Below are 17365 nucleotides of genomic sequence, written 5' to 3'. Positions count from 1 at the left end.
GTAATATCACTATTGTGTAAAAACCTCTTTCACTGAACTTGGAAAATCTCCATTGTGAAACCAGACGAGATCAAGAAGGTTAAGTAAGAAGGTTCATTAAGACAGCATTCAGCATGCTTGACTTCCTTGCTCAGACCTTTGAGTATAGGAGTTGGGACATTATGTTGAGATTGCACAGGACATTGGTGAGGCCACTTCTGGAGTACTGTGTCCAGTTCTGGCTGGAAGGATGCAGTCAGTTCTGATATAAAGCGTGTTTCTTCAACCTGAATTGGCTTTAACATGATTGAAGAATTTAGACCGCTATTTGTAGAACATGACTTTCCTTACCTGTATTGGCTATAACACAGTTCCAGCCCCATTAATTTAAATGGCACAGTTATTGCTTGATTTTCTCATAACGTGAGATTGCACAAGAATGGAACTATTGCGTTATATCAGAACTGACTGTGTTATTAAGCTGGAGAAGGTTCAGAAGAGATTTACCAGGATATGGCAGGGAATGGAGGGTTCGAGTTATAAGGAGAAGCTGGGTAGGCTGGGAATTTTTACACTGGAGCGCAGGAAGTTGAGGGGTGACCTTATAGAGGTCTATAAATTCATGAAGGGCATAGACAAGGTGTATAGCAAACATATTTTCCCTAGGGTGGGAGATTTCAAGATGGGGGCATATTCTAAAGGTAAGAGGAGAAAGATTTGAAAAAGACATGAGAGGCAACTTTTTTTACACAGTGGTTGGTGTGTGGAATGAACTTCTCGGGGAAGTGGTGGATGTGGGTACAGTTATAACATTTAAAAGACATTTGGATAAGTATCAGCTTATCAACACATGAAATATTTGGAGGGATATGAGCCAAGCACAGGCAGGTGGGACTAGTTTTGTTTGGGCATATGGTCTGCATGGACTGGTTGGACTGAAGGGTCTGTTTCTATGCTGTATGACTCTACCAAAACGTGCTTTGCCCTGGGGAGAATTTTGCATTTTGTTTCAGGACTTGAGTGTTGGGGTCAAATGGGGATCAGGACTCCACAGTGTGTGTGGACAACAGTTGCCTGACAATAATTTTTCTCAAAGTAACCAACTTATGGCCAGAAGATATGCTCACTGTCTAATTGCAGATGGTGGGTGGGTTCTTGAAGGTGGAGGGCTATTGGAGGCTTTTCAGTTTGGAAAGAGGAACTGCCTGCAGTTCAGGTGATAGAGACAGACAGACTGATCTCACATGGTCTGTGGGTGGAATCAAGTCCTTTAATCAGAATATCACTCTCCTCTGTCCTCACCTTTATTTAGAGTCAAACTTCTACGGCTTATTTCAAAAACAAAATTGTGATAACCAAAATTCATTGTTTTACACAATTTCATCAATAACGGCTAACATTACTGGCAATTACGTCCTGTTTGTGAACTACATCTAAATAAGCAGCTTACTTTAAAGTTGTCTTGTGGTCCGAATCATACTTCCCAAAAACACGAGATGATTTCATTCAAATCATCCTCCTGGAGCGCAACAAAGATCATTTGAATCTTATGGGAAGTTGATACTCTGTGAGCAACCACCTGTTTCTACTAAACATTAATCATTGAGAGGGGGTGGAGCTCTATTCGTCTAAGTGTGCAATGACTGGGTTTTTACTTTGTTCTTTCATGGGATATGGGCATCACTGGCAAGGGCAGCAGTTACTGCCCATAAGTATTCACCATTGGTCTCAGAGGTATTTCAGAGGATAGTTAAGAATCAACCACATTGCTGTGGGTCTGGAGTCATGCATAGAATTGACTAAGTAACCCAGAAGGAAAATCAATAAAACCTGGAACGAAAAATGAGTAAAACATGTGAATGAGCCATTCTGACCCAATCGGTCTTGTATATTTCAAAATGCAGTATGTTCATTACTAGTTTTTCCCGTCTTGGATGGATGGTAGATTTCTTTCTCTAAACAGGATTAGTTAAAATAGCTCTGGAATAGTATGGTAGTTTCATAGTCACTGTTACTGAATTAGTTTTCAATTCCAGTTTTAGTTAATTATTTAATTCTACCAGATTCTCTGTTAGGTAATGTTCTTAAGTAAAGAAATGCAAGAGCAAAAATGGATGCCTGTCATTTACCACTGAAGGCACCTACCTGTGGTGATCAATTCTTCCAGGTTGTGGCTCACTTTCCCAGTGACCTTGGTCTGGTTTGCTTTGGTCAGCTGTAAAAGCTGGAAGCATATCGATTTATCATTGGTCTGCCAACAGGCCAGTCCCACTCTTGATTCTTGACCCAGCTCTAAGTGTCCTTGAAACTCAGCCATTGCTGGGAAGGTTAGGCTGCCATTTTGCATGAAGGTGACAATCAAATCATTGGCAGAACTGTCACCAAAAGTGTTGTTATTTTGAAGCTGTAGTCTGTAAAGGACGTCATCAATTTCAATATTCAGGTTACCTGAGTTGAAGGTGAGAATAACAGAAACGGATTACAAACCAACTTGCAGCAAAGCAGGAGGAATGAAACACCTTCAAACATGTGGATTGTGGCAAGATTATCGCAGCAAAGGCCAGAACATTTTGCATGACTTCTTGGAATGTGCTCTAATACAAATGTGCAAGCCACTAAATTCAAGAGGAGGGGCCAGGTTTCTCAGAATTCAGGGGAATTCCACAGGTGATTAAAAACAGTGGCGTGATCTGCATCCAGGAATCTCAACTCCATCTCTAACACTCAATGTTTTTGCGATGCAGGGAGAAGGGGCTGGGGGTGTCAGGTGGGAAACCTAAATTTGGTAGAACCTTGGAACTCAGAGCCGAGTTCGAACTGATGGGTCTCATCCCGCAGTGTGGGAGTCAAATTGGTGGAGAAAACATGTACACATGAAAGGACAGGTAAGGTCTGTGCAGGTCCTCATTGTCAATGCCTCAGAGACATACATACCATGATCTGCAGTTTCTTTTCTCACATGCCCCGTTCTTTAAACTATTAAAATAATAAGCTGCAGCCGTCACAGTGTTAACATAATCTCTGCTTTGATTGACAGGTCATCTGCGGCTCATCAGGAAAAAAATGTAGTATCTGGTTATGCTTTTCAATAGAGTTCTTTGTTGGCAATTCCCCAAGGTTATTGTAATGACATTATGTATGCTTGGCTGAGTTTCAAATGTTACAATGATCTCAGCAAAGATTTCTGACTTTGCAGCTCAATCATTTTTAAAAGGAGCTATTAAAGGCTTAGTTTTTTTTTGAAGTGGTGTTTGAATAGAACTTTGTGAGTTCTTTTAATAAGAGATTAACTACTTAAGAAGACTTTTGAATCTATTCCTTTGAACCTTTGTTTGACAGAGTTTGTGTGAGTGAGAGCTGTGTTAGATTGTCAGAAGTGTGTTATTTTTCCACCTCCATATGACCTCTGAAGTCTGTTCATGTGGGCACTGGGTGAGTGACTAACCAGCTTGCTTTACACTTCCTCATGTCCCATGGCCATCTACACTCTATTGCTGGTGTCAGGTGGATATGACTCCATCTAGTTGTCTCCTTTTGGAATGAACATTGCATGATTTCATGAGCCTTTTAAACCAAGGCAGAAAGGGGAGTTAGGAATGATACTGATTCAAGCTGCCTACTGTTTGGAAAATCCAGCCCCAATGAGTATACGCGTTCTTTTTGAATCTAATTTTTTTAAAAAAAATGTTATTCAGGAATCACCAATAATCCTTGGAAGTGACCCATTATCATTAATTATGTTTCCTAGTTGTATAATCTCCTTCAACCCCATAAATCCTTTGAGATATCTGAGCTCCTCCAATTCTGGCCTCTTGCGCTTTCCAAATTATAATCACTCCACCATTGATGAATACCATTGGTATCTAGGCTTCAAGCTCTAGAATTCTCTCCTTACACCTCTCCACATCTCTTTCCTCCTTTAAGTTGCTTCTTAAACCCTACCCATTTGACTAAGTTTTTGGTCATCCAAGCTCTTTAATATGGCTCTGTGTCATTCTCTGTTTTGTGATCGTCCTGTGAATCACCTTGGGATATTCCATGATGTTGAAGGTATTGCTATTCTTATCGCTCTGATATGCTTTCCTCAAACAGGCAAACTTCTGGAAATGCCTCACTGATGAATGCAGTGTAAAGCCTCTTCACTTGGATTAAATTCACATTTTATCACTGTTCAAGGAGGCCATTTTTTAAGAACATTAAATTCTAAAACTGAGTACATCTCAGTCCAGATTTCGGATGGAATAATCACAATAGAAAGGTGTTGATTTAATGAAATATTGTACAGGAAAATATCCTGATCTTAAATGCAAATATTTTCATTTAATTCAGAATTACAGAACTGTTACAGTGTAGGTGGAGGCCATTCGACCTATTGTGCCTGCACTGGTTCTATTTCCTAACATCAATCTCCTGCCTTTTTCTCATATCCCTGCCCACAATTATTATCCAAACAACCATCCAATGGCCTCTTGAATGCCTCAATTAAACTTGCCACCACCACATTTCCAGCCAGTGCATTCCCTACCCCAACTACTCACTGTGTGAAAAAGGTTTCTCTCACTTCACCCTTGCTCCATTCGCACATCATTCTTGCTTCTTTTACAAATGGGAACAGCTTCTCCTCATCTATTCTACCAAGCCCATTCATGAGTTTGAAAACCCCTAGCAAATCTCCTTTCAGCCCTCTTCTCTGCAAATTTTCCAAAAAAGAACTCATCTTTACCATTCAGTAGGCCCATTCTTCCATTGGGCATTCATTTTTACCAACACTTGCTTTATCAGGGAAAATGTCAGAACAAAACTCAGCTATATGACAAACTACAAAAAACTTCACCTTCAGGATATTTATTCCAACAACAACTGGCATTCATGTACCACCTTTAATATGGAAAACAAAGGAGTAAAGGAAAGGCACCAAGCCATGATGTTAAAGCTAGAGGAAGTGACTGAAAACTTAATGCGAAAGTTAGGTCTTGAGAGGCAGTGAGAGATGTGGAGCAGTGAAGGCAGTTCTATGGGAAATGAGGAGAGTAATGGGCATGAGCAACGCAGGCTACTGGCACTTCACACAAAGCAGAACAGAGACAGACTATTTTTTAAAAAAAGCTAGAGGTGGCAAAATGATGGATAAGGCTGTAGGGTAAATGTGGTGAAGTTGGACAGTATTATTATGGCGTAGAGGTAGATAATTCAAGTGATGGCTGTTGTATCTGATTGGTATCCCAGCTCTGAAATAGTCCAACACAAAACTTGAATTTTCACATTGATGGAGAACATCTCCATCATTATGAAAACAGGGGTTGAGGCCCAAACTTTCAAACTCTACCCCTGGAGATAGCACCCACTATTTTTGTATCGGGTGGTGAGGAATGGGGACAGGTTCCAAATCGCACATCTATGGCTCATGGCGTTAAGGGCACACGTTAAGGTGTAGCTGCTTCAGGCTGAACGAATGTTCACTGGTGGGTTGCCCAAAACAGAAATAGTATAATTTAGATCTCAGAGGAGACGTTCTACAGTTGCTAGAGTCTTTGGAGAGTGGGGTACCATTTTGGAGAATTAAGGTATAATGGCCCATGACACTTTTAATTGGAGACAGATGCTCTTTGGGAATGTTAAAAGTAGATATGAATGTGCGCAAGAAATGCATAAACTCTTTGAACCTAGTAAGCTCATTAGTCAAAATATTGATTAAAAATTGCTGTCAAAGTGAGTTGATAAATGAGCTTTCAAGGCATTTAAAATGCCTTCCCTTTAAATAAATGAATTTAAAAAATGCCTGCAGTGTTAAAAAAAATCAGTGTTTGCTTTTTTACTTTGTTGTTATAAGGCTAAGGGCTATAATCACAGGATTAGCCACGTATGACTGATTCACCAACCTTTTATTATTACAACTCACTGCTTGATTGACAGCCCCAACTGTTTATAGACCTTTTGAAGTAGAACTAGGAACTGTAGTGTTTGTTTTTATAAGGAATCAAAGGAGTTACATGTAGTACATTTTAATTTGACAAGTTTTTATTTTAATGATAAGTTCATCAACACACATTGCTTTATTTTATCTTAGCATGGATTAGGCGATCTGGCAAAGGTGGTTGAGTTAGCAGTGTATGTGCAAGGCCAAATAATTGCTGAGAACTTACCTTCGTTGGTATTGATTTGCTGTTTTAACGTTGCATCGACATGCAGGTATTGTGGAATTAATTGCCCAGTGTTCATATTATGTTGGACAGTACCAGACATTGATAACATCAGGCCACCTTGGTGCTCTTTTAGTCCCATCATGTCTAATGCAAAAGCTTTCCCATCGAACTGCAGACTGGAAACCACTAAACATCTAAAGCCAGGTGACAATAATGTGCTGGTCAGTTAAACAACATTATAAAGCTGGAATATTTAACTCTTGTTTTGTATTTTTAAAAATGTAACTACAGAAATCAAGAACCATGAGCAATAAGCATAGAAATGATTGGCTCCATATTAAATAATAAACAGTTTTCATTGGCAACTACAACTCTAAAGACATGTCGCCTCTGCTCTTGACCCTTGGTTTTGAGCCAAGTTAATCTTCTTTGAAATGTTATTCAGTTACACTTGTTAAAGTTGGCACACTGTGTTACTAAGCAATATCCAACTGGCAAATTACTTGTTAGAAAATTTGACAAAGCTGCAAATTCAAAATCTGTATTGGAAATTTCCCTGATGACAAGTTACACACAGTGATCATGTTTCCTAAACATCGGCTCCTACATTCTTAATCACTGCTGTTACTGTCTCTTCAAGAGAACCTCTTTACACAGTGATCCGTCTTCCAGTTGGACATCTTTAAACGAGAACAATGCGAAGTGCATTGAAGTTTCATGACAGTAGCACATATGATGTATCCTTTACCTTGAATGGTATGCTTTTGCAGTTATTTGCAATTGGCTGTTCTCTGGCCCAGTCAGAAAGCTCTGGTGTAAGACAGCTTTAATGCCCAGAACTCTGACATTCCTTTTCCTTTCATTCACAACATCAAACTCCGTTACCACAAGATCTTTGCCATTAGAGTGTAGGTAGAATGTACCATTATAGTTGCTCTCTCCATAATTCTTCGCTGTTGCATAGGTCTTTAGTTATAGAAAATAATTAAATCAAACTAAAATTAGTTCAACAGATCAAACTAAAGGAATAAATTCATACTATACTGATAGTTGTAAAGCTCACTTATGAGATAATCTGCATAATATTCTGCTCAATTATGTCAAACATCTATTTTTTCACAGATTAATGATTAATGACAAACAAAGTTACAATGTTAAAAAGACATTCGGATAAGTACGTGAACAGGAAAGGTTTGGAGGGATATGGGTCAAATGCAGGCAAGTGGAACTAGTTTCGTTTGGGAACATGGTTGGCGTGGATTGGTTGGACCTTAGGGTCAGTTTCCATGCTGCATGATTCTATGACTCTATGCTCCTGCAAATTAATATAAAAGTCCCTAGGAACTTTTCTAAAATGCAGAGTAGGTAGGGACACTACCACTGCACCCTGGATTTACTTTCATCCATTCATTGCCTATCCCCAATTGCCATTTCAATGTACTGGTTTGCCAGCACCATCTCTGAGGACAATTAACAGTCAACCACACTGCTGTGGGTCTGGAGCCGCATGTAGCCCAGGCAAGATAGATTTTCTTCCCTAAAGGACATTAGTCAATCAGATGGGTCTTTACAACAATGGTTACCTGGATGCCATTAGGCTAGCCTTTAATTAAAATTCAGAATATAATTGATTCAAAGTTCACCACCAGCTGTGAGAGGATTTGAATCCTTATCCTATACCATTGGCCTGGGTTTACTGGATTGCTAGTCCAATGAGAATACCACTATGTCACTACCTGCTGCCCTTTAAGAAGAAGCTGATTTAAATTACTTTGAATCAACTTGTTCAGAACACACTCTGGGGCAGGTAGGATTTAAACAAGGGTCTCCTGGCTCAAAAGTGGGGACACTATCAATGTGCCACAAGAACCTCCTGAATTTTTCAGTCTTTGAGGTAAATAAAAGTTTGATCAGAATGGGTTCTACTAGGCTTGCAATCCTCCCCAACACACTTTCACACTTCAGTGTGCTCCCTCAATGAGAAACTAGGCAAGCTGTTTGTTACAGGCAGTAGAGAATCACAAACCTGGAAAGTGTACGGTATTGTTGACTGGTATGGATGGCTGAACTGGGAATAAACTCTCATCTGATTAGAGGAGCCATTCACCTGAACTGAAAACTAGATGGGTACAAAAGAAGATCAGCGAAAATCAGCACTACTTTAAGAGATTTTCAATAGCTTATTTTAATAATTATTTCAAAGCTGATTACAAAGTTTTCATAATTAAGCCATTTTTATGTTATTCTAACAATTGTAATTCCAACAACGAATTAACCTCGATGATTAATCAGACCAGTTGTTTACAATTTAAGACTGTATTTTATATTCTGTTAGAGGAGCTAAAGACATTGAAAAAATGGTAATCTGAGCATACAACTATGTCATGGCAGAGTGTACAAATGTGTTGGAGGATTGTGCTTTCAATATTTTAACGAAGCCACAAGCTACCTGTCATAGATTAAACTGGGGCTAGAAACAGTATTAACGTCAGAGGCTAGGAGTTAAGTTACTCAACACATAAGTCCTTGAAGCCTGTCTGCCATCACCAAGGCTCAAGACAGGAGACTGGTGAAATATCCTTCATTTATTTGGATGAGTGCAGCAAGACTCAGGAGCTCAACATCATTCAGGATGAAACAGCCTACTTCATTGGCACTCCATCCACCACCTTCAACATTCAGGGATGGACAATAATTCCTGGCAGGGCAACAATGTCCACATCCAAATAGTGATGAAAAGAAGTCTCTCCACCACAGAGGCATAGTGGCAGCACTGTGGAACATCCATAAGAGGCACTGCAGAAATTCACTAAGGATTCTTAGACCAGTACCTTTCAAACCCACAACCACTACCATCTAGAAAGACAAGGGCAGCAGATATATGGTCACACCATCACTGCAAGTCCCCCTGCAAGCTGCACACCCTCCTGACTTGGAAATATATTACCATTCCTCTTAAAATTGTAGAAGACGCTCCCTAACAACTCTGTGGTACCCGTCACGTACTGTATAAGAAGGCAGTTCAGCCCATCTTCCCCAGAGTAATTAAGACTGGGAAATTAATGCTCACCTTGCCAATGACACTCACATCCATGATCAATTACATAAAGAAAAAGTAATTTGATAAAGCATGCTCAGATTCTGACACCATCAAGGATAGATGGTAAATCAACGTCTAGTATTTCCTCACTGGGAAGATAAAAACAGACAAAATGATTGCTTAAGACCAGTATCATGAATGTCCTACTGGCAAAATCACATTATAGGCATTTTTAATCAACCTGCAATAGGTTATGACATATCTCTGGAACAAGTGGGACTTGAACCCAGACCTCCAGGCCTAGCAGTAAGGACACTACCACTGCACCACAAGAGCCTCTTGTCGGAGTTGTTATAAAGCAGAGGTCGACCCCACTCTGATAACTAAAACCAAACACTCAGAGGGGCTCTCCTGGTCCTTTAATCCATTAAATGAAGTGTGAAAAGTGGTAATAACCTGCCTCTCACCTCCAATCGGTTTTAAAGGAGTGGTTAAATGAAACAAACTCTTGACACTGACTCTATAATCAACAAGTAACAATTTATTCATCTAATGCTAACAGTAAACAAATTCACTGGATTATTAACAAACCAAACAATTCCCCTCTAACTACCAACTATTTCAGAATAAAACAAGATTCTTATGGTATGCTGTTCCAATAAATGCAAGTCCCACTTACATAAACCAAATAAAAAGAATTAGAACTTAGTCTATTGAAATTACAGCCAGGTTACATCTTCCGGAAATGTTCTGTGCCTTCTCTGCTGATCTTCTGTCGGGAAAGTTCATTCTGTAAATTCTTCTGTCTGGAATATTAGGTAAGAGTGCCGCGGTACCCTTATTAATTAGATGATGTTTTCACTAAGAGCTGAGAGAGCTAATCTCTTATCAGACGGCAATTGGTTCTCTACCGATTTTGCAACTGTCTCCTTCTTTTATACCCTTGATGGCATGTCAAATTCTTACAATAGGATTGGTCCTATGTTGTCAAAACCATCAGATTTAAATTTAATAGTTTTTAGTATCTAAGGGCCTGGTTTAAATTAATTGGCTAAATTAAAATTCATTGTCTTGATAACAAAACAAAACTGTGGCTCAGCTTCCATCCTTTTCATACAAATGTTACAATTCAGGTGCTCTGTGCACCTGCAAATAGAAAACAGAAAGGTTTTAGGTTGTTACCTTTCTGCTTATAAATTCTGTGTCTTATTCTCTCTCTCACACACTGTGTCTGAGGAAGGAGATGAGTTCTGAAAGCTTGCGTTTTCAAATAAACCTACTTCTGTGCTGTTTAAGTACGAGATTTTTGGCAGACACAGGGATTGGTCAGCAATATTCATTGCACCACAGTGTGCAGTAAAGGGTTATTTCTGAAATATGTAACTAGTAAGCTACATGAGTAGGGATGTACTAGATCACATAAAGGAGGAGCTCTGAAGAGAAGTCTACTTGTGCAGACCTTATGTTAGGTCTAACAGTGTCTATGATTCATAGCATGAACCCTTGATCCTGCCAACTCTCTAAAGCAAAGTAGAGCTCCCAGTCTCTTCCATTCACACACTATAGAAGTATATCCCTGAGGTGAACAGTGTAAGCAAATAGTCCATAATAATCTTGAAGGAATGAAACATATTTTGTGAGCTAGACATGACAACACAGACTATTTTAATTTGCACATTCTTACCAATGCATTTAAGACCAGGCAAAATAAGAGCAGGAGTAGTCCATTTGGCCCCTCATACCTGCTCTGACATTCAGTATGATCAGTTCAGTTGATGTGATTGAGGCCTCATCTCCATTAACTGCCTATACTTTTGCAACCTTTAACTTCATTGTCATTCATCTATCTATCAAACTCAACCTTGAATATTTTCAATGGTCCAGTCTCCACTGTTTTCTCTACAAAATTCTACCTCACCTCTTATTTTCAAACTATGCACTGTAGCTCTATCAATAATCCACGCAGCCACAAGGGGAAATGACCTACCAGCACCAACCTTGTCAAGGATGCACAGAACCTTAAATGTCCAGTAAGATTATCTCCCATTTTTCCAAACTCTAATAGATAGAGATTCAACATTCATGACCTGAGGCAACCATTCACTCCAGAGATCAGACAAGTAAACCTTCTTTGAACTGCTTCAGATACAAACGTATTTCTCTCTCCATAAGGAAACTAAAACTGTACACACAGGGTGCACTCTAACAAATACCCTGCACAATTCTACTAATAGTTACCTACTTTTTAATTATTTCACCAGATTTGGGTACATCAACAGTGCCACTAGGGACAGACTTCCTGATTTTGATCCAGCACTGAAGAAATGGTGATATATTTCCAAGTTGGGATGGTGTGTGGCTTGGAGGGGAACTTGCAAGTGGTGGTGTTCCCATGTATCTGCTTAGTGGTAGAGGTCGTGGTTTTGGAAGGTGCTGTCAGAGGAACCTTGATGAGCTGTTGTGATGTATCCTGCAAATGGTAGACACTGTTGACATTGTGGGTCAGTGTTGTAGGAAGTGAAAAGCAGGCTATTATTTCTTGGATGGTGTCAAGCTTCTTGAGTGTTGCTGAAGTTGCACGTAACCAGGCAAATTGAGAACATTCCATCACACTTCTGACTTGTGCCTTGTAGATGGTGGATGTGTTTTAAGGAGTCAGAGGGAGAGTTACTCACCACAGAATCCCCAGCCTCTGATCTGCTCTTGTAACCACAGTATTTATAATGGTTAGCCCAATTCGATTTCTGCTTAATGGCACCCCTAAGATGTTGGTGGGGGTGGGTTCAGCGATATAAAAGCCACTGAACATTGAGGAGATGGTTAATGCTTGGCACTTGTGTAGCTCAAATATTACTTGGCATTTAACAGGTCAAGCTGATAGTTGGTGTACAAAAACATGGACTGCTTCAGTACCCGAGGATTGGTAGATGATGCTAAGCATTGTACAAACATTAACAATGCAACCAATGTTTTGTTTCTAACCTGTGATGTATCCAGCTTATTGATGGTAAATTTGCAATTTGCTCCATAGTTGAAAATCTCATTCTTGCTCTGCATTGTGAATAACTCCCCATCCAGGGTTACAGTGTGAGGAACTCGTATCTATACATCAAAGAGAAACCAGCAATAAAGCAAACTGGGCTTAGATATACAAGAGATATTTTCATAAAATCCTGAATAACAAGCTAAGTGATTTAACAGGCCAGAGTAATTTTAATACAGGATCTCAATGTACCTGAAGACTGTGGTCTGCATCAAAATGCACCACATGCCAGCAATCTGTATCCGTGGATTTATTCTGATATTGTCCATGGAACTTGACGGTGTCTCTTTTGTTGATTCTCACTGTTGCTTCTGCCTCAAATTTTGCCTGTGATACAAGATATTGAAAATTTCAGTACTTTCATAAAGTATAAAATACAAATCACAATTGGCATGCAGTTCAGAAATAACTCTAACAAAGAAGAACACTGTGCTTGGCTTTCAATATCCAGCAGCTTTATCTAAGCTAGCCAGAAAGTTTTGTTTATTTTAAACACATGCATTCTAATGTTGATTTCAGTCAAACTACTAATACTGCAGCAAGAAAACGAGTTCCTTTCACTATACACTGCATGTCACGGTTTAGAAATTAGTGGAAGTTTCACACATTCCTATTCTTCTGTTTGCCATTCTAATATGACCGTCAATGTGTTTACTTAAAATGAAGAGACAACAAAGTGCAGGGCTGGATGAACACAGCAGGCTAAGCAGCATCATAGGAGCAGAAAGGCTGACATTTCGGGCCTAGACCCTTCATCAGAAAAGGGGGAGGGGAAGGGGGTTCTGAAATAAATAGGGAGAGTGTGGAGGCGGATAGAAGATGGATAGAGGAGAGGATAGGTGGAGAGGAAACAAACAGGTCGAAGAGGCGGGGATGGGGCCAGTAAAGGTGAGTGTAGGTGGGGAGTTAGGGAGGGGATAGGTCAGTCCAGGGAGGACGGACAAGTCAAGGGGCGGGATGAAGTTGGTCGGTAGGAGATGGGGGTGCGGCTTGAGGTGGGAGGAGGGGATAGGTGGGAGGAAGAACAGATTAGGGAGGCGGGGACGAGCTGGACTGGTTTTGGGATGCGGTAGGGGGAGGGGAGATTTTGAAGCTTGTGAAATCCACATTGATACCATTGGGCTGCAGGGTTCCCAAGCGGAATATGAGTTGCTGTTCCTGCAACCTTCGGGTGGCATCGTTGTGGCACTGCAGGAGGCCCAAGATGGACATGTCGTCTGAGGAATGGGAGGGGGAGTTGAAATGGTTCGCGACTGGGAGGTGCAGTTGTTTATTGAGAACCGAGCGTAGGTGTTCTGCAAAGCGGTCCCCGAGCCTCCGCTTGGTTTCCCTGATGTAGAGGAAGCCACACCGGGTACAGCGGATGCAGTATACCACATTGGCAGATGTGCAGGTGAACATCTGCTTGATGTGGAAGGTCTTCTTGGGGCCTGGGATGGGGGTGAGGGAGGAGGTATGGGGGCAGGTGTAGCACCTCCTGCGGTTGCAGGGAAAAGTGCCGGGTGTGGTGGAGCTGGAGGGGAGTGTGGAGCAGACAAGGGAGTCACGGAGAGAGTGGTCCCTCCGGAAAGCAGATAAGGGTGGGGAGGGAAAGATGTCTTTGGTGGTGGGGATGGATTGCAGATGGCGGAAGTGTCGGAGGATGATGCGTTGGATCCGGAGGTTGGTGGGGTGGTACGTGAGGACAAGGGGGATTCTTTTTTGGTTCTTATTGCGTGGACGGGGTGTGAGGGATGAGTTGCGGCGTGGACAGGGTGTGAGGGATGAGTTGCGGTGTGGACGGGGTGTGAGGGATGAGTTGTAGTTCCTACCATCTCTGATTCTACTTAAAATGAATATTGATATGGGCTTTGTCTCTGGCAGAGTATCTTTACCTAATACAGCAATACATTTTGTCTCATGACATAATAAACTAGGTGTGGTTAAGGTGAATTGAATGACTGAACAAACGTTTAAATTATCACATTGACAGACACACAAGTGTCTCTGATAGGATGAGGTTATTCAGGTGCAAATAGTAACCACTAACACGTCATGCTTCAAGCGATCCTGCGGTCAGATGGAGTCTGTGAGCCTCAAGTCACATGCTATGATACAGGAAGGATATCATGAGGAGACAGTATGAACTGTCAATGCTGGAGTCAGAGATAACACAGTGTAGAGCTGGAGGAGCACAGCAGGTCAGGCAGCATCAGCAGAGCAGGAAAGCTGACGTTTCACATCAGGACCCTTCTTCAGAAAATGGCTCCTGACCTGTAATGTCAACTTGCCTGCTCCTCCAGCTCCACACTGTGTTATCTGTGATATCATGAGCATGTCTCTTAAAGGTATATTGAAATATTGATAGTGAGACATAACACAAGAGACACCTTGCTCAGACAGATGAATGTTATACATATATTTACAATTTACTTCCTGATATCACTACCAAGAATTTTCATGCTCGGGTTTAACTAAACAAAGTGCAATTGGTAGATTAAACTGCCACCCAGAGTAATAAGCCTGGTTTTGTTCTCCATGTGATAGGAAATACTCTGGCCTTGGAAAAGTTGCAAGAGTGATTTCTAGCTTAAGGTTATGCTCAAGGACATTTTTTTTTTAACTTTTAGAGCAGCATTGAAGTAAAGGTGAGCTAATAAAGGTTTGCAAAATAATTAAGTGGTTGGATAGAGATAACAGTTTGGAGCTGGAAGAACACAGCAGGCCAGGCAGCATCAGCAGAGCAGGAAAGTTGACGTTTCAGGTCAGGACCCTTCTTCAGAAATAGGGGAGGGGGAAGGGAGCTCAGAAATAAATAGAGAGAGGAGGGGTGGGGCTGGGGAATGGAGTGCAGGTATGCAGTGGTGGGGATTGGTCAGTGGGATGGGATAGGCAGACAGGTGGGAGAAGATGGACGGGTTGGGTCAGGTCAAGGAGGCAGGAATGAGAGGGAGGGTTGGACATGGGATGAGGCCGGGGGTGGGGACATTTTATAAATTGGTGAATTCCATGTTTAGGCCATCAGGCTATAGGCTCCCAAGGCGCAATATGAGGTGCTGCTCCTCCAGTTTGCAGGTGGTGTCACTGTGACACTGGAGGAGGCCCAGAATGGACATTTCACCCACACAGTGGGAGGGGGAGTTAAAATGGTTGGTGACTGGAAGATGTTGTCGTTTGTCGCCTAAAAAGCCCAGATGCTCTACAAAACAGTTTCTGAGTCTCCACTTGGTCTCACTGATGTAGAGGAGGCCACATCGGGAGCAGCGGATAAAGTAGACCATGTTGACGGATGTGCAGGTGAACCCCTGTCTCATATGGAAGGTTTGTTTTGTGCCTTGCATGGGGCTTGGAGGTGGTGGTGTAGGGGCAGGTGTAGTACTTCCTGTGGTTGCAGGGAAAGGTGTCAGGGGATGGTGGGGCAGGTGGGGAGTGTGGAGCGGACGAGGCAATTGCAGAGAGAGCGGTCCCTACAGAAGGCAGATAGCGGTGGGGACAGAAATCTATCTTTGGTTGTGGGGTCAGATTGCAGGTGGCAGAAGAGGCGGATAATGATACATTGGATGCGGAGGTTAATGGGGTGATATGTGAGGACAAAGGAGATTCTGTCTTTGTTTTTGTTGCGGGGAGGGGTTGTGAGGGCAGAGGTGCAGGAAATGCAAGAGATGTGGTTGAGGCCACTTTCGATCACTGGAAGCGGGGGGGAGTTACGGTCCCTGAATTACGAGGACATCTGGGATGTTCGGGAGTGGAACGCCCCATCTTGGGAGCAGACGTGGCGGAGGCAGAAGAATTGGGAGTAGGGGATCGCATTCTTGCAGGGAGGTGGGTGAGAGGAGGTGTAGTCTAGGTAGCTGTGGGAGTCAGTGGGCTTGAAATAGATATCAGTTTCGAGGCGTCACCAGAGATGGAGACAGAGAGGTCCAGGAAGGAGAGAGAGGTATCAGAAATGGTCTAGGTGAACTTGAGGTTAGGGTGAAAGGTGTTAGTAAACTGTTCAAGTTCCTTGTGGGAGCACGAGGCAGCACCAATACAGTCATCAATGTAGCGGAGGAAGAGGTGGGGGATAGCGCCAGTGCAATAGTGGAAGAAAGACTGTTCCATGTATCCTATGAAGAGGCAGGCATAACTTGGGCCCATGCGGGTGCCCCATGGCCACCTCCTTAGTATGTAGAACTGGGAGTGCTGACAGTGTGTACTTGAGGATGCGTAGAGAAAACCGTTTTTGATAGCTCTGGATGCTGCGTAGGTAGAAGTTGCTATCTCTAAGTGGTTGGATAGGGTCTTTATTGATTGTTCAAATTTAACACATTGAGAAAGATTTGGAGACTTGAGTTTAAACTATATAAGAGCAGGACAGACTGAATATCTGATGATTTGTCTGTTCCCAAAGACTTGCAAGGCCAGAGAACATACTACCAGCTGGTGAAGTTAATGATGGATTTTCTGTACGTCCCCAATTATTCCTGATTGCAGGCAAGGTCACATCATTTCGGAGGTAGTCAGACAGACAGACAGACAGACAGACAATAGGGTGATTAAAAATGATTATGGTGGCAGGTGCCAAATTGCAGTGATGACACAAATAAAACCAGTAATCATAATTCACAACATAGTTACAGAAAACCATCAAAATGAAATATAAAATAGACAAATTGCTTAATTATGAACATTCTTGTATACCAACAGTTACAACACATTGCAAAATACAGGTTTCTTTAACTTCCAGAATTAAAAAAGGTCCATTGCAATCTGCATTTTGTACTAAATTCTACTAATCATATATTGTCAGGCTAAGTTAATTAAATTGCCAACTTTTTATATACTATTCTTGAGTTTTATAAAGTGGGAGATCGGACCATGATGTAAGTTATTAATTTTGTATCTGATATGTGGAATTTTCTCCTTAATTCCAGAGTGTTTTTCCTTTGTGGCTACAGCAAGAGATAGTAGGATTGGGAGCTGGGATTGGTGAGTTTATGGTGGAGACCAAACAGCACATTTTCCTCCTCCACCAGGGAAGCACACATTCATGGGTGTGTCTTTATAAAAAATCCTCAGACCAATTGACCTCCTGGACTGATTTCAACTGTCTGAGCAAGTTCACAGCAATACACCTGAGAACTGTTGTTTGCACTTACCAACTGAGAATTTTATTGAGGTTACTTTTTGCCATTCTGAGAG

The 17365-nt window shown here is 41.6% G+C and overlaps 1 protein-coding gene across 1 annotated transcript in view; it reads right to left on the bottom strand.

Moving 5' to 3' along the window:
• Positions 1–17365, bottom strand: part of LOC109936714 — a 191345-nt gene that overhangs the window by 106344 nt on the left and 67636 nt on the right. The window contains exons 14-19 of the mRNA XM_048609763.1: positions 12398–12532; positions 12145–12264; positions 8149–8241; positions 6871–7088; positions 6123–6316; positions 2125–2427 (exon numbers count right to left, since the gene is read on the bottom strand). Of these exons, the coding sequence (XP_048465720.1) occupies positions 2125–2427; positions 6123–6316; positions 6871–7088; positions 8149–8241; positions 12145–12264; positions 12398–12532 (1063 nt within the window). The remainder of the gene's footprint in view (positions 1–2124; positions 2428–6122; positions 6317–6870; positions 7089–8148; positions 8242–12144; positions 12265–12397; positions 12533–17365) is intronic.

Source organism: Rhincodon typus, chromosome 21 (genome assembly GCF_021869965.1).
Source record: "Rhincodon typus isolate 14 chromosome 21, sRhiTyp1.1, whole genome shotgun sequence".
NCBI lineage: Eukaryota > Metazoa > Chordata > Chondrichthyes > Orectolobiformes > Rhincodontidae > Rhincodon > Rhincodon typus.
This window is presented reverse-complemented; position numbering and strand designations above follow the sequence as displayed.